The sequence below is a fragment of the Strix aluco genome, chromosome 3, assembly GCF_031877795.1.
Source record: "Strix aluco isolate bStrAlu1 chromosome 3, bStrAlu1.hap1, whole genome shotgun sequence".
Lineage (NCBI taxonomy): Eukaryota > Metazoa > Chordata > Aves > Strigiformes > Strigidae > Strix > Strix aluco.
Window position 1 is genome coordinate 131,293,042 of NC_133933.1, and position 17,893 is coordinate 131,310,934.

The window sequence follows — 17,893 nt, forward strand, 5'->3', positions numbered from 1 at the left end:
TGTTTTGGGTCAAATTCATCCAAAATGTGGGAAATACATTTTAGAAATAGGCAGTTCTATTAGAATTAAGTATTCAGTGGCCAGCTCCCATCTTCCACGCTGTCAGTTCAAATCATTCAGGCTATTTGTGTCTGCTGGAGGTAGCGATGGCCATCTTTGGGAAGCTATTGGAAATCCGTTGGCATTATTAAGAGAGCAGAAGCATTAAGCCATAATCATTCACATCCTTTTTCTTTTTTGTTATTTTTGTTAATGTGGAAATTGCATTCATGTCATGATCCCCAAGGTTGTGTTGGAATATTGATGTTGGCTGGTGCTTCATAATCCATGTCAAGGCTCTGGTCTCTGCTAGGATATTTGTTAGAATCCCAAAAAGCAACATCTTCAGGTAGACGCTCCAGTATGGCATGTTGCAGGACTGATGGAAGAGGAGAGAGTATAAGGTTGGAAATCAGAGGTAATTTCATCTGCCTGGCTGTCAGCAGGTCACTTTGGCTCTTGTGCTTCTTATCCGTTCCCCCTCTCCTTTGTTTTTTTCTTCTGATTAGTCTCTTTGAAACTAATTAGTCTCTGGTGAGCAGATGCAGTGGTGCACCAGGGTGCTGGTAACAGGAGGGGCCAGGGACTAGTGCTGTATCCAAATCTGTGGGCTAAGAACCAGGGGAGCAACAACAAGATGGATATAGAATCACAGAATCATCTGGGTTGGAAGAGCCCTTGAAGCTCCTCCAGTCCAACCATGAACCTCACACTGACCGTTCCCAACTCCACCAGATCCCTCAGTGCTGGGTCAACCTGAGTCTTGAACCCCTCCAGGGATGGGGACTCCCCCCCTGCCTTGGGCAGCCCATTCCAACGCCCAACAACCCCTTCTGCAAAGAAATCCTTCCTAAGAGCCAGTCTGACCCTGCCCTGGCGCAGCTTGAGGCCATTCCCTCTTGTCCTGGCGCTTGTTCCTTGGTTCAAGAGACTCATCCCCCCTCTCTGCACCCTCCTTTCAGGGAGTTGTAGATATGGAGAACCACCTTCAAGAAGCTCCAAACCTTTGGCCTTGCTGGTGGCTTGAGTTCAGCCCTGGTTTAGCTGGAGCCAGGGACCTGCGGCCTGTCACAGGTGCTTGCTTTGCTGCTAAACATGGTGCGTGTCACAGCTTTGCTCACCTACAGCGCTGCTGCTGGACCGCGGACTTGTACACCAGCAGCATGCAAGACCAAGCATGAAGCTGTTGGTTGCAATGATAATATCCATAGTTGGTGAAAAAAAAAACACTCAGAAAAAAACCCCATGACACGGGGTTTCTTCAGAGCAGCAGGTTCAGGGCATCTTTGGGATGAGACATCATCCATGTGCGCGTGGAGGAGGACAAGAGGCCAGCGCATGTTGTGTTGACGCAACACTTAGGTCTTGCTCCTGCCATGGTCAGATGTCTCCCAGGAAGCCCTGGTGAGCGAACCACGCTGGTGGGGACATCAACAGCATTTTATACTGTCCCTTAATATATTTTTTTTGTGGCTTGTGACAACAGGGGAGCGATCGGTTTAGCAGCTGTCTGCATTGGAGAGCCCCTGTATTAAACCTAGAAAGTGCTTCCCCCCCGCTCTCCCTGACTGAACTAGTTAGCTTGTTTTCATTAAAACTGGCTGGATGGCCAGGCCCAAAGAGAGGTGGTGAACGGAATTAAATCCAGTTGGTGGCTGGTCACAAGTGGTGTCTCCAGGGCTTAGTACTGGGGCCAGTTCTGTTCAATACCTTTATCAGTGATCTGGACGAGGGGATCGAGTGCACCCTCAGTACGTTTGCAGGTGACACCAAGTTGGGTGGGAGTGTTGATCTGCTCGAGGGTAGGGAGGATCTACGGAGGGGTCTGGATAGTCTGGATCGATGAACTGAGGCCAGTTGTATGAAGTTCAACAAGGCTCAGTGCTGGGTCCTGCACTTGGGGCACAACCACCCCCAGCAGTGCCACAGCCTTGGGGCAGAGTGGCTGGAAAGCTGCCTGGCAGAAAAGGACCTGGGGGGGGTTGGTTGACAGTCAGCTGAACAGGAGCCAGCAGTGTGCCCAGGTGGCCAAGAAGGCCAACAGCATCCTGGTTTGTATCAGCAATAGCGTGGCCAGCAGGACTGGGGAAGGGATTGTCCCCCTGTGCTCAGCACTGGTGAGGCCGCACCTCGATGACTGGGTTCAGTTTTGGTGCCCTCACTGCAAGGAAGACAAATTTGATGCTGGAGCATGTCCAAAGAAGCAGCTGGTGAAGGGTCTGGAGCACAAGTCTTGTGAGGAGCAGCTGAGGGAACTGGGGGTGTTTAGTCTGGAGAAGAGGAGACTCAGGGGAGACCTTATCTCTCTCTACAACTTTTTGAAAGGAGGTTGTAGCGAGGTGGGGGTTGGTCTCTTCTCCCAAGTAACAAGCGATAGGACCAGAGGAAATGGCTTCAAGTTGCACCAGGGGAGGTTCAGATTGGATATTGGGAAGTATTTCTTCCCCGAAAGGGTTGTCAAGTGTTGGAACAGGCTGCCCAGGGCAGTGGTGGAGTCACCTTTCCTGGAGGTATTTAACAGATGTGTAGATGTGGTGCTTAGGGACAGGGTTTAGTGGTGGACTTGGCAGCATGAGGTTAACAGTTGGACTCGATGATCTTAAAGGTCTTTTCCAACCTAAACGATCCTGTGATTCTATGATTACCATCCTGCCGTCCTTCGTCTGCCTCTGTTTGCTTTTCTAAGCCAGCAGAATATTAACGTTTTTACAAGAAGCCAGTGTTTAGAAATCAGGTTTCCGGTGAAAGGGCCCCGAGCACGGGCAGCAGCAGGCAGGACTGCCTTTCACCGGCAGGCCAAGCCTTGCCCTCCGCGGGGGACATCAACCCCTGCTCTTGCCCTGACCCAACAGGGCTTTCAAACCGAGTCATCCCTGTTATTTTTAGACCAAATGACATTTTTTGGCTTGTCAGCCCTGGCAAGTTTTGCTGTAAAATAAACTACTTTTACAATAAAAAGAAACATTGAATGTATTACATCAAGGGCTTAACTCAAGCCAAAGATTTCAGCTAAGGCTGCAATGTTGTCCTTAGTTCACCTCTCTAGGGCATATGGTCACTCTTGCCAAGCTGTGGTCCTGCAGTGGAGCATCCCGGTGGGACGGTTGACTTTACCTGCCATATCCCCCCTCATTTTTTCTCTTAATTCAGCCACTGAGAGGAAAGTTGAGGACCTGTAAGAGCAACGCCACTTACAGAGACTCAGTGTTTTGGTGAGAGCAAGTTAAACCTTCAAGAAAGTGGTTTAAACCCCGGGAAGCTCGTCTGAAACCTCAGCGAGCCCTTCTCACTCAGAGCAGATGATGCAGCACTTTTAGTTTTCCAGTCTAAATTTTTCAAGAGTTTGCTTTTTTTCCCCTTCCTTATATTTGCTTTGGCATCTTTCCTTCTTGCAAACATGCCAAAAACGCGGGGGATGAACTCGGATCCCTGGTCATGGCTTGCTGGCATCTGCTCAGGGTTTCTGATTTTGGTGGACGAGCTCTCGTGCCTGCAGCATCGATCACCTGCACTAATATTGGTAAAATGATTTCAGGAACCGTGTTCGCCTTAGCGCCTGTGACGCAAGCGTTAGCAGAAATGCCTGTGTGCTGCAGAAAGACAGGCTCTTTCCCTGTAGCACCGTGTTAAGTGCAGATATTTCATTTATTTTGGAGTAGAAGTTTTCAACGCTGAGCATAGAGGTGAGTCACTGGGGAGGTGGTGAGCCAAAATGTGTAACACCCTCCTGCACACCTCAGTCATAGGAGATAGCGAAGCTGGTAATGCTGGTTTTCACAGAATCATCGAATCACAGAATAGTTTGTGTTGGAAGGGACCTTACAGCCCACCCAGTTCCACCCCCCTGCCCCGGGCAGGGACACCTTCTACTAGCCCAGGTTGCCCAAAGCCCTGTCCAACCTGGCCTTGAACCCTTCCAGGGAGGGGGCAGCCACAGCTTCTCTGGGCAACCTGTGCCAGGGCCTCACCGCCCTCACAGGGAAGAATTTCTGCCTTAGATCTCATCTAAATCTCCCCTCTTTCAGTTTAAAACCGTTCCCCCTTGTCCTATCCCTCCCCCCTGATAAAAAGTGTCCCCTCCCTTTCCTGTAGCCCTTTTCAGTCCTGGGAGGCCGCTCTAAGGTCTCCCCGGAGCCTTCTCTTCTCCAGCTGAACCCCCCCAACTCTCTCAGCCTGTCCTCACAGGGGAGGTGCTCCAGCCCCCCAAGCATCTTCGTGGCCTCCTCTGGCCCTGCTTGAGCAGGTCCGTGTCCTTCTGCTGTTGGTGCCCCCAGAGCTGGACCCAGCACTGCAGGGGGGTCTCACCAGAGCGGAGCAGACGGGCAGAATCCCCCCCCTCGCCCTGCTGCCCACACTGCTCTGGGTGCAGCCCAGCACACAAGTGGCTTTTTGGGTTTTAATACAAACACTGGGGTCTTCAAGCAACCAGGGAGCAGAGGAGATGCTCATGGCTGTGTCCATCCCTCTGCCCTGCTCTGAGGTCAGGAGGAGCTGGTCTGCAGATGTAGTTTGGGACTCAGAGGACTTACAAAAGCTGGTGGGACTTCAATCATCACCTGTCTGAGCGTGAGGTGAGCCAGCGCCGATGGTGTTTGATGAGTGGATGCCTTGTGCCAAGCTGGGCAGCGGGTGGGAGGTGCTGGACCACCAAAGGCATCTCACGGTGCTTTCTGGCAGGCTGAATAAGCATGGTGGGAATCTGGGCTGTGGGAACTGTGGATGTGCCTTCTAGGGTTCGTTTTATCACAATCTGTCAGCAGTGTAATGCTCGTTAAAATTCCAGCTTTTAAAAAGTAATGGAAGAAATGAAAGAAATTAAGTTTAAGAACTTAGTCCTTTTACTCTCTAAACTACTAACTTCTTGTCCAGGGTACTGTTACTTATTTCTCAGGGATTGTGTCTTCTCACAATCAACAACACTTCTAAAATAAATAAATAGTTTGGAGGGTAGGAATATCCAGTATTGAATTATTGTGGTTCCTGGAAGAATCACTGAATGGCTTCGGCAAAGCACGGGAAGCAACATGCATAGCTGATTTCTTTTCTAGAGAAGCTCTGTCCCTTGATTTAACATGTTGTATGGGATTTTGACTCTGTCCTTTAGATGAGTTTAGGCAGTTGGAGTTCTGAGTTCGGAGAGTGTCCCGGTCTTTGGCCAAACCCTTTAAACATCCTTCAAGATGAAGTGTCCAGAAAGAAACCTTAATTGGCTTTCTTGTCCTTTTTGGGCTTACATAGTATTTTATTCACTTAAATATAAAAAATATAATTCATAATTAAGGAGAATTAGCATGTGGGATATTGCAGTGTTACAATCCTCATAACTTCTGGACCTTCTTTAGTTGCTTAGACCTCTCATTTGCCATAGCATGGACTAGTTTACCCAACATCTGATGAAATTTCACCCTAAAAATAAGGGTGAAATGTCCATGTGCTGGAGAGAGCTGGATCCCAGAAGGTGCCCAATGTTGGGACCATCCAAGGACTGGCCATGGTGGGAAGCTCTTTGCCGGGAGAAGGTTGGGGCTGGCAGGACCATACGTGGGAGGCAGCCTCAGCGGGAGGTGGGGAAGGGATTTGTGGGAGGCTGTCGCATCCCGTTAAGAGATGAGTCAGTTTGCAGCTCTAATTAAAGCCCAGGCCGTGTGCTGAGGGGAAAGGAGGTGGTGGGGGAGCAGGAGTGCAGACACAGTGCAAGGGGTGGAGTGTCCTCTGCCAGCCATGAGTCAGAGGAACCGAGGGGAGATGGCAGAGGAGCCGAAGATGGGCTGGACGAGAAGGCAACAAAACAAAAGCCATCAAATACACAAAAACAAAGCACTGAAACAGTCTGTGTTTAGGTAGTTGTTAAAATGTTGTAAGGCCAGGAAGCTAAAATCGGGGGGGATACAGGGAAGAACTCAGCCTATGGTGTAAGGATGATGGTGCTGGTGGTGAGGGCTCACTTGGCCAAATGGCGATGAGGGGACACCAAAAGGAGGGTAATGTGATCACGTGTTGTCTTCCCTTTGCACCGTTTCCTTCACAAACGAGGCATCGATTCAATAAGAAAGCCTTGTCTTGGGTTAGTTACCTCTTCAGAGGTCACTTGGTCCATGTTTTCTGTCTCTGCCACGGAGGAACCGCTTCTGCAGCTGCAAAAAGCTTGTCCTTACCCTGTCTCTCTTCGGTTTCAGGTGCAAAGTAGGTCAACCAACATGAGTGGCCTTGGGGACAGCTCAACAGACCCTGCCAACCCCGACTCTCGGAAGAGGAAAGGCTCGCCCTGCGATACAGCCCAGAGGTACGTGCACGGCTCCCAATCCGTCCCCTGCCACGGCTACTTTGTCATTCCCACTGTGTCGCTCCGTCCCGTCTGCTCGAGCAGATGGAGCCGGGTTTCAGCCACTTGGAAATGTTCACACTTCCCACCAGAACTTCGCTTTGCTTTTAGCAGTGGCTGCGGTGGAAGAGGGAGCATGATGGAAATGCGGCTCCCCATCTGCTCGGCTTGTTGTTAGGTGGCAAATGATGATTAGAGGCTCGTTATCAAAGTTAATGTATTGATTTTGTAAATTGAGAGCACTCAGAGCATCAGGAAACCTTTCTTGGGGTAAATTTGGGGCAGATACTTCTGCGAGGTCTGCAGATCATCTCAAGCCTTCTGCCTCTTCACATCAGATTCCCAAGAAATCCGTGGTTTTGTAATATGCAGAAACTCCAGTGGAGACCCTCTTGTCCATAATGCAATTACAAAACATAAAATACTTCTGTCTGAAATATCTTCATTTCTGTCTGCTGATGCAGGTTGCTTCAGAGCTCAGCTCCCTGCAGAAAGGCACCTTTTGCTTATGACCGAGCCTTCTGTCCCAGCTGCCTTGCCACCTGATTTAGCCCAAGAAGCCCTGGGTAGAGGCAGTTGGGATCTCCTTCTGCAGGCTTTTCCAGGCTCCCTCTGAATCCTCTGCATCTTTTTCCATGGCGATATAATCTGTTAGTAAGGGTGAACGTACAGTGCTGCTGCCGACTCCGTGTCTTTGCTGCCTGGGCTGCTGTTTCGGTCATCGCAGAATATTCACAGAATCCCAGAATCATTCAGGTTGGAAAAGCCCCTTGGGATCATCGAGTCCAACCCTCAGCCCGACTCTACAAAGTTCTCCCCTACACCACATCCCCCAACAGCTCATCCAAACAGCCCTTAAACACACCCAGGGATGGGGACTCCACCCCCTCCCTGGGCAGCCTATTCCACTCTCTGACCACTCTTGCTGGGAAACATTTTCTCCTCATGTCCAGTCTGAACCTCCCCTGTTGCAGTTTAAAGCCGTTCCCTCTTGTTCTGTCACTAATTACCTGTGAGAAGAGTGATATATTGATACAACGAGAAACACCCAGGTGTATTTTCTATCAATTACAGCTCATACATTATATTCTAGACAATAAACGTAAAGGCTATGGTGTTGCGGTAGAGAGACATTAAATGGTTGTTTGAGGATTTTTGTTTATTGCACTTTTTGGTTGCAACGTCTCCCTTCTGTAGAGTTCACGCACCTTCTTACAAAGGCTCAGTGGTTTGTGGCTTAGCTCTGCTATTAAATTGCAGAAGACTTTTTGATAGCACTTGCAGCTTCTTACTCCTACCAAATTCTTCTGTAATCATGTGAAATATTTCCTCTTTTTGGCTGAGTCATTTGAGTCAGAGCCCTTCAGCCCTCACTGCTGTCTCCAGGCTGGTCTCGGAGCCAGTCCTCACCCCGAAGTGAGTGTGGGGTGAAGCTGTTGGTCCTTGAGTCCCCATGACAGAGCCATGGGTAGCAAGGTGGGCTTGGACACCTCTTCTTGAAGGAACCGTTCTCCAGATGAACAAGCACACACGTGGCTTTGCTTCATCTGGTCTGTTTTCAGAAAGAAAATCTCTTGTGGTTTGTTTCCTAACCCCTAAGCACCCCAAAAAAGCCTTCTGCTGCCAACGCCAGGGGTCTTAATATACAGGGTGAGGAACAAACTGATCATAGAGAAGCAGAAACTTCTGGATGAAGGATTCTCCTTCCTTGTCCAAGCACAACGAGATTTTACATCCACAAAGCACCTACAAGCATTTTTAGAAGGGCTGACTCAAATACTTGTCGTTGGGTTGGCCATCCAACCCCTAACGCTGGAGCTGAAGCATGTTACCAAAATCCAGAAGAAAAGTCCTCGCCAGTGCTGCGTCGTCCTTCTTTCAGCCCATCTCCCGACTCACAGCGTGGTGGGGAGGGACCTCATCCTCCTCCCCAGGTTGGCCAGAGTCCTCTGGAACATACTCCAGAGTGAAGTGAACTTCAAAACTCCTTTGTTAAAACCTGGGAGGTTTAACTGTTGCTTTTGATGATACTTGGGAGTCATAAAGAACAGCCCACTGCTGTAATATTCTCATGATGCTTTTATGTAAGGAAAATTGGCCAATTCTCCCTCCTACAATTTGAAAGTTGCCACAGCAACAGTGACATTAAGGGTTTTCATGAAATGAGCTCACCCACAACAGAGGGATTTTTTTTTTTTTCTCTCCCCTCTGCTATTGCTTTTTGGTTTACAGGAAGAGTTAGTTAATTTGACCTTAACTAAAATACTCGCTCAGCTCCTTCGAGAAGCATTTGCCTGCCCATTGCTGGGGAGCGTGCCAGCACCAGTGTCACCGATACCTGTGCAAAAAGAGGCTGAGGTCCATGGGTGAACCCAGCACTTCTGCAGCAGATGAACATCCAACCTACCACTGTCAAGCTGGTTTTGCTGCCTGCAACCCCTTAGTACCTGTTGGCAGCTGCCTGCCAGGGAAGTGAGGGCTCTTGCGCCCACCCGAACCCATTGCAGAGGCGTTTCCAGGTCACATCATGTGTGTTCCGTGGAAGGTCTCACTCATGGACTTCATGGGACTGGTGACCCAGGCAGAAACACAGTTTGTGTTCTCCACACCTGCAGCTAGCTTTGCTTTTATTTTTTCCTTTTTTTTTTTTTTGATTTTGCTGCTCCACTGAGTTAAAAAGAAGGCGAGTCATTTCTGTCACTCCTCTGGGCAGTCGTGACACCTGGAGGGAAACAGGCAGGAGGAGAAACGAGGTGATGGAAAGTTGGGAGGCAAGGGGAGGTTCATCATGGAGTCTCATCCCTATGGTTGTCAGATTGTCGTGTGAGAGCAAGTTTAGGCAGCAGAAAAATTCCCGAGACAAGGCCTACCTGTCAGACCAGGATATTGAGCTAATAAAGTGGAATTAGGAAAGAATAAAATCTGTGCAGCCTACCTGAGTTGCTCCTTAGAGGGGAGGGCTGGTGATGCCTCATCCCCTTTTGGACAGATATGGTTTCTAAAGGGTCTCTGCAGATTTATCAGGGTATATTCATGCTCTGGCTGGCTTGTACTTTCCACAGATAAAATAAACCAAACCTCTTCTTGAAGCCTTCAGCTGTTAGCAGAGCTTCTTTCGCCACGTAGCACAACGCAACGGCATCTGTGGTGGGACACAAATGTCCTCCTGAGATGGACTTTTGGGTTCAGCTTTTGTAACCAGTGTTTTCTCAGCCCCTCCGTGAGCAGTGGGGCCTCTCTGAGGCCAGGAATATCTCACTGTGCCCACAGGCATCTCAGCAGCTCCTTGGTGTCTAGGAAATGTTAGGCCTTTTCAAGCAGAACATCTTAAATAGGGTGCTGGGTGTCCTGTCAAGGCGCAACAAAAAAGAAGGTGGCTTATTGAAAACCAAGCTGATAAAAGGTATCACAGGTGGTGTAGAGCCGTGTTGGGCATTTTGAGGTGTCCTCATTTCATCCGGTGGTTGATGTAGAGGAAGGTATTTAGGGAAAGTGTGTCTCTGTGTGTCTCTTCCATATGCACAGTTTGTTTTGATGGTTTTGATGCTTGTAACATCTTTGGTAAAGGAATATGTTACAGTGTCCAGGGTGGCTTCAATGATGGCCATGTCATAGCACATAAATAATATATTTTCAATTCCCAGAATTTACAAATAGTTGATGGGAGAGCGTTGAGCTTCTGGCGCGGCTGAGAGCTAAAAGAAAAGCTGCTTTTGCTGGTACAAAAAGGTTGATCTCATGAATATTTTTCATCTTCCTCATGTCACCATTGATTCAGTTTCACTTTGGTAAACTCTGGTGGATGTTGTTAACCTTTATGTGTGAATTTAGGATTAAACTTGGCAACAGCTGTAATAGTGGCTGTGGAAAAATAAGAGGCTGTATATAACTATTTTTGACTATTTTTGTTATAATTCATGTATAACTATTTTTGAGAGGAAGGCAGAGTCCTGAATGTTAGAGGTCTGGTTTTGTTGGGGGCGTCTGGCTAGCCCTCTGTGTCTCCCTTGGCATTAATTTTGATTATATGCATAAAAGCATACAAAAGCCTGAATGAACTCCCCAGTATTTTGGAGATACTTGGTTTATAGCACGGTCATCACTCCAGCCAGTACTTTTATTTTTGGGTTCTTGTCCAGTGCCCAGTTGTGACTAGACTGAGCAGCAGGAAAAAATCATTAACATGACTTTTAATTTTGTTTTCTTTCTCCACCAGCAATGAAAAGCGGCGACGGGAACAGGAGAACAAATATTTAGAGGAGCTGGCGGAGCTGCTGTCTGCAAATATCGGGGACATCGACACTCTGAGTGTCAAACCTGACAAATGCAAGATCCTAAAAAAGACGGTTGATCAGATCCAGCAGATGAAGAGGTTGGAGCAAGGTAAGGTGGCAGCGTCCTGCCTTGGCTTGTCGGAAAGCTTCAGAGTAAGAGCGTTCTGCTACCCTTCAGATGCTAAATTGCAGCAAATAATCATGCCTTAAGTAATGAAAAATCATGACATAATCATTCCATTCGCAGTAGTTTCCCTTCTCCCACTTTTCTGGAAGCAGTAATACGGAAGGGTGTGCTTTGCCTCCGTTGCTTGGCTTGTTTGAGATGCCACCTTTGTTTCTGGTGCAAGGTGGCACTTTACTCTGTGTTTATGATTCATCCTGAAATTATTCCTTTGATTAAAATAATCAGAAGTGCTTGTTAAGCTTTCAGGATCAGGCCCATTAAGGGCTTATCAGCAATACTGCTATTAACTGTATGCAGAAACCCCTTTTTATGGCTGGGTAAGGTGAAGGACAGATAGCTCTGCCACATGCTTGTGAGAGACTTGGTGAAGAACCATGTCCCCTTGTCAGATCTGTTCTCCTGCCAACCAGACAGATTAGTGGGGATATTAATCCACCTCCTGTTGGTGAATACGCCTCTGTAACCGGTCAACAGAGAAGAGATGCTTGAGAAGCCATATAAAGGTTAAAATTCACCCCAAGTGTCAACTCACAGACTGAAATGTAGAAGTCCAAAGGGCTCAAACGATGCCCAGGAGAAGGGGTGAGGTATTAAGGAAGGAGTGGGACTTGTTCAGGTCCTTGCAACCTCAGCATCCCTCCTGGAGCTGCTGTGGGTGGGCTCCAGCCTGCTCTGCATTATGCCTGCTAAGGGCTGCCCCTCTCGTGCTCTCAAATACTTTGTCCTTTGTGCAAACATCTTGTCCTTCGTGCAAACACTTTCTCCTTTGTGCACAAGGTGAGTCCTGCTCAGTATTAGCCTGAGAGCATCTCATCCGTCAAGCGTTGCCTTTGCCAGAGCTCCTGCGGCACGCTCCGAGTGGAGCCGTGTTGCCTGATAACAGATGTTAAATTTTTCCCAAACCCCGTGGCTGGGCTGTGGGTACGTACAGGTGCTCCATAGAATCACAGAATGATTTGGGTGGGAAGGGACCTTCAAAGATCATCCAGTCCAACCCCCCTGCCATGGCCAGGGACATCTTCAACTCAGTCAGGTTGCTCAAAGCCCCGTCCAACCTGGCCTTGAATGACTCCAGGAATGGGGCATCTACCACCTCTCTGGGCAACCTGTGCAGTATCTCATAAACATAACCCCCATCATAAAACAATTTCTTCCTTATATCTAGTGTGAATCTACCCTCTTTTAGTTTAAAACCATCACCCCTTGTCCTATCACAAGCCAGGCATTGCCGTAGGTCCTCCCCGCTCTTATTTTAGGCACCAAATTTTGGGGCAAGCACGGTGGCAAAACATTCGACTCACGTTGCACGGACTTGCCCAGGCTTCCCAATGAACCAGAGCAACTGCTTTTAGATTTCATCCACGTTGTGCCCAGGCTCTGAAAGGAGTTTGGTAGCGGGTGAGTACGCCCAGGTTCCTGCTTGCTGCCACTTCACTGTTCATTAGTTTTCTTGACATTGCACAGCAGGGCTGAACATTAACTAGGACAAGCACTACTTTAAAAATATTATGCCTTGAGCTTTGCTCTGTGTTGCCAGCTTATCTAGTGCAGCACCAAATTACCGAAGAAAAGGAACTTCACCTGTTATTTGTTCTTAACACTTTGTTGCGAGAGCATTTCACATGAGGAGGTACGAAAAATACGGCAAAAAGCCAGAATATTTGTGGCCAGAGACAATCTTCTGTCCTTGTAGTTATATCAAATGTTAGACGTGTTTCTCTGCCTGCGTCCTTCCTCCTCCTCCTCTCTGTTTCTCAGTCATAAAGCTGATTAATATTTGCTAACTACTGAGGATGCAGTTTTGTTGCTGAAGTGTTGTGAGCGGTGACATATCCTGCAGTGCGTGGCTGTGCTCCTTCTAATGCTTCGTTAGGAAACCCACCTGCAGATGTGATTTCATGTAGCACAGAGGAGCCAGGGAGTTTGAACTTTGCAGTGAGGTGTTACAGCAGGCTCAGGATGTCCCAACAAATCACAGAATCATAGAAATCCCAGCAAATCATAGAATCATAGAATGGTTGGGTGGGAAGGGACCTTAAAGATCATCTAGTTCCAGCACCCCTGCCATGGGCAGGGACACCTTCCACATGATGCTGTTCAGCCCAAATATAAGCAAAACCCATAAGCACCAGGGAAAATGATGCTAAATCTCATAGCAGAGCAGATTTCAGTGAAAAAAAACCAGCCCACGTCCTGTTATTAATTTAATTAATAATGTGCCAGGCATGGAGCCAGGGAGCTTGGGAAGGGGCAGGTGGTAGCACCGGGGGAGTAGGGACATCCCGGGGGGCATCACCCACCTGCTGCCAACCCTGGAGGGTTTGGAGGTCACATCCCACCAGCTCTCTCCCTACCCTGCACCTCCGCCGCGGGTTGTCCTCGGTTTTAACCCGCAAAGGGGTGGAGGAGCCAGCAGAAGCTTGCAGATGGATCGCACGCAGGGGCTGAGCCCTCCCTCCCATCCCCCTGCCTGCTGGGCTGCTATTTAAAGTATGAAGCAAATGCTTTTAGAAAAGATTCCTAGGTCTGGCCACCTTCCAATGTTAGTAATGTACAGTTGGCAGAACAAGCGGTTTGCGGCTGTGGCAGCAACCTGAAATTCATCTGCCAAGACAGCAATAAACGCAGTGGAGGAAGAGGCCAGACAGTTAATTTTTCAGCCTTTGTCCGTCCCGCAAAAGTTTTTTTGATTTTTTCAAGTCGGGTGGTTTTAGTGTGGAGCTCTGAATGGTGCCTGTGCACGGTCGCTCGCTGAGGAAGGAGAAAAAGCCACTGATGTCTGTGAGCAGTGTGGAGGTCAGCAAGGGGAAGATCTCTGTGAGCATCCTGCCTGGGCTCCACGGAGCAGCGGTCCGTCCGCGCAGACCTCCCTCCCCTTTGCCTTCATGTTGGCATCCCGTCCCGCACATGGATGCTGGAGATCCTCTCCTGGGGTGGGTCCTTTCACAGAATCCCAGAATCATTCAGGTTGGAAAAGCCCCTTGGGATCATCGAGTCCAACCCTCAGCCCCACTCTACAAAGTTCTCCCCTACACCACATCCCCCAACAGCTCATCCAAACGGCCCTTAAACACACCCAGGGATGGGGACTCCACCCCCTCCCTGGGCAGCCTATTCCACTCTCTGACCACTCTTGCTGGGAAAGTTTTTCTCCTCATGTCCAGTCTGAACCTCCCCTGTTGCAGTTTAAAGCCGTTCCCTCTTGTTCTGTCACTAATTCCCTGGGAGAAGAGACCAGCACCAACCTCTCTACAATGTCCTTTCAGGGAGCTGTAGAGAGTGATGAGGTCTCCCCTCAGCCTTCTCCTCCTCACACTGAACAGTCCCAGCTCCTTCCATCGCTCCTCACAGGATTTATTCTCCAGGCCCTTCCCCAGCTTCGTTGCCCTCCTCTGCACTCGCTCCAGCCCCTCGAGATCTCTCTCGGATTGAGGTGCCCAAAACTGGACACAACACTCCAGGTGTGGCCTCACCAGTGCAGAGCACAGGGGGACTATCACCTCCCTGCTTCTGCTGGCCACGCTATTTCTAACACAAGCCAGGATGCCGTTGGCTTTCTTCTCTTTGCTGCAGAGCCATGGCGTGAGATGGAGCTGATGTCCATCTGTCATGTGGAAGTGAACTCGCCCAAGGTAGGGTTAATTCAGAGCAGTTCTGCTATGATCAAATCCCGATGGCTGGAGGCAAGCTGGACGGCTTCACTGCTCAATGTGTGGCACTCTTGGGCGTGTAGGGTTAGCAGAGGTGGTGAAGGCCATTAGAAGAAGTCATCAGGGCAGCGTGGTGGGGCTGTGGTGGAGTCAGGAAGCTGTAGGACGGGCACGAGGCTCGATTGCCGCTGGGAAGGCAGCCCATGTGTGGCTGCAAATGTAAAAATAAGGCAACTTGGTTATACAGGAGAGTACAGAAATGAGCAGAGATAGTGGAAAAGCTGCGCTGATGCACGGACCACCACTTGTTTTGTTCCTTTTCTGTAAAATGATGTAATACTTGATGCCTACCCTATGGAGGTTGGGGTCACCCCCACCCCAAGGAGAGGCTGAGCCTCAGCATCCAATGCCCCTGCAACACCGGTCTCTGTGGTGGCAGATGGGCTCCAGAAAGGTATTTCCTTTTTACCCCCCAATGATTTTTTTATTTAAACACCCCAGTTTTGGGAGGGTGATAACATTTGGCAGAGATCTGACAGAGATGGGAGCTGGCAGAGGGGTCATCTCATCCCCCTTGTAGATCTTCCAACCTTGGCAGTGTCCTTTTTAAGATGAAGCCACCAAGTCTTTTCCAAAAGCCCTCTCTGTTGATAGGCTGCTTAATTTCCTTCCAGAGCAGGAGTATAAATGCAGCACCTTAACAGAATAAATCAAATAACATCGAGCTTTTCCTTACGCCGCCTACAAACTCAAGCAGCCGCAGAGGGTTGCCCTTGAAACACCTCCTAAGGCATCACAAGCGACTCTACCAGCGCCAGCGTCCAAGGGACCTCCTTCCTCCCATCCTTCCTGCGTTTGCTCATCGCCGCTCGCTGGCGGTCGCTCCCGCTGTGCCGCCGTATGTTCAGCTTCTGCCGGAATCCGTGCGCAGAGCCGGCAGCTACCTGCTCCAGGAGCAGCCACGGCACGGCTCCCGGCCCCGCCAGGACGCATGGGGTGATGCTCATGAGTTTCTGGTCCTGCGAGGTCCAAAAGAAAGGATTTCTTCTGTGTTTGCTTGGATTTGTACAACTTAGCTTGTCTCATGAGGGACCTCGAGTCACTGCTTGCCTTTGCAGTGCAAGGCTAATCGTGATAGAGGGTCGTATGACCCCATGTGTGACACCTTCAGCCCCAGTGAAACCTGGCTTTGCAGTAGTGGAGCTGCTGAATTTATTTTTATAGATGTATAAAGAAAAAAAATAATTCAGATCTTCATTAATGCAGTTTTATTCTGTAATAATGCTACCGAATAGTGACCTGATTTCGGGATGTTTTAAAAGGGCACTAGGTGAAGAATTAGCTTTCTTTCCCCGATGTTACTGTGTTAACCTGCAAAGATGACCCTCAATTTTTAAGTTGAGTTACTCTGGGCAGGGAGGGGGAGAAAGCTATTTCTTGAGCCTTTATTTTAATAATTTTCAGGGGTTTTAGGGATAAGAGCATTTCTGTCTTTTCTTGGACTACACAAAAATTCCACAACTTGTTCTTCTACTGCATGGAGGCATCCTCTTCTGGGTCCAACAAAATCATGGAGCAGTTGTGTCCTCCTGACATCTTTTTATTTGTTTTTTTTCCTGAAGTGTGGCCATAATAAGATGGGGTCCTTCATGCAAGTTTGTGCTCCTTTGTCATTAGGGCACATCAACCCCAGAAAAAGAAGACCCTTAGTTTAAGACCACCCCCATTTGGAAGTTAAACTACTTGGGGAAGTAATTTTCCTTTTGGGTAAATACAGTAGATTAATTAAGTGAAGTATATGAAATAACTATTGATTTTGGCTGCTGAGTTGCATACAATCAGTGGGCTGTCAGTGGCTTTCCTTTAATTAAGTTTCCCTGCTGTCTTGTCATATGCTTAGATTTGGCCCTGGATTTATTTTGTGATATACATGTCCAGCTTCTAGCGCAGAGGGGTCCTGGGTCCTCAGTGGGACGTGTGGGAGCCTCTTCAAAATGAATGTTGAGATTCTTCTTGGGTTTGGGAATGCCAACACGTGGTTAGCTTTAAAAAGAGAACAAAAAAGTCTTGGCTTTGTATTTAGTGGTGGTCAGAAAATGGTGAAGTGGTGGCCTGGGAAGAGGCTTCTCCCACAGCCTGTGACAGTGGTGTGAGGTTTTGGGAGGAGGAGAAGAGGAGACCTTGTCCTCAAGAGCCCCTTCTTGTCCCAGCGGCCAAGTGATGTGGTACATTATTAAAGATCATAAAATTACTCCCATAAAACCACAAAGCGAGTAATTGTGTGCAATGTGTGGAAGCAAGTCACAGAGCTGAGGCCCCTTGGCGAGCTTTACCCCAAAGCAGAGGAACTCAGTGCAGAGCAGTTAAAGGCTTTCAGCTGGTTTCTTCTGCCCAGGTCCAGGCTCCCACATCACCCTCAGTCCACAGGGTTTTGTGTCCACAGCCCCTGGGGACAGAGCTCTACATACACTTCCTTTAGCTTTGAGGAAATATTGAGCCTAAGTCCGTGTTGCTGAGTCTGCAAAGGAGCTGGACATCTTCAGTGCAGGAATGGAAGTTCTCCCTCACTTAGCTTTGTTTTGCCAGCATAATGTAGTTAAAGTCTTTAGGCATTTTTTTCTTCTGTTTAGGATCCTCCTAAATTGTCTGCATATCCTTCTTTCACCGACTCCAATTTGAATGCATCTTTCTTGACAGGCATTGAAACACAGGCAGGATTTCCAGTTTCTGATCAAACTTCTCGGGTCCTTGGAGCTGTTGCCTCCACGCCACCAAGGGAGAGTACCTTCTACATAATGTGCTCTGCCTTGTTTATGCTTGCATTATTTCTAGCATTTTGTATTTTTGAATACTCTCATTTCAGCTCTTCCCTCTCCCCATACTGTAATCCAGTATCCTCTTGGAGAAGCCTAAGATTTTACCTGGGTGCTAGCAATCTGTCTGGCTAGAGCCATCTCATTTCCATAAAGCTTATTTCCATTTCTGATAGTGTTGTTGTTTGACAATTGGGCTCAGTGCAGGGTCAGCTCTGGGATCTGCCAAGGTTGCTGAGGACGTCACCCAGTTGGGCTTTGGAAGCCCCCAAGGATGGAGAAGCATAAGTGCTTTGGGCAACCTCCTCCAACACTTGGCAGGCCTTGTGGTGAATAAGATTTTCCTCCTATCCCACCCAAACTTCTTTTGCTTCACTTGCATCCATTGCTCTTCATCTTCTCACCATCCATCACTGCAAAGAATCTGGCTCCATCACCTCCATAACTTCTCATAGGCATGGGCAAGCTGCCCAAAGCCATCTCTTCTCCAGGCTGAGCAAACCCCTTCCCTCGGCCTCTGGTCTCAGGATCAGTGCTCCAGCCCTGACCATCTTGGTGGCTTCTACTGAACTCACTCCAGTTTGTCTTACCTGGGGGTCCCAAAACTG

General features: G+C 48.6%; 1 protein-coding gene across 5 annotated transcripts in view; it reads left to right on the top strand.

Moving 5' to 3' along the window:
* Positions 1 to 17,893, top strand: part of NCOA1 (nuclear receptor coactivator 1) — a 190,207-nt gene that overhangs the window by 114,041 nt on the left and 58,273 nt on the right. For all 5 annotated transcript variants that reach the window (XM_074820336.1, XM_074820338.1, XM_074820334.1 and 2 more), the window contains 2 exons: positions 6,216 to 6,322; positions 10,578 to 10,744. In XM_074820336.1, the coding sequence (XP_074676437.1) occupies positions 6,237 to 6,322; positions 10,578 to 10,744 (253 nt within the window). In that variant the 5' untranslated portion in view covers positions 6,216 to 6,236. The remainder of the gene's footprint in view (positions 1 to 6,215; positions 6,323 to 10,577; positions 10,745 to 17,893) is intronic.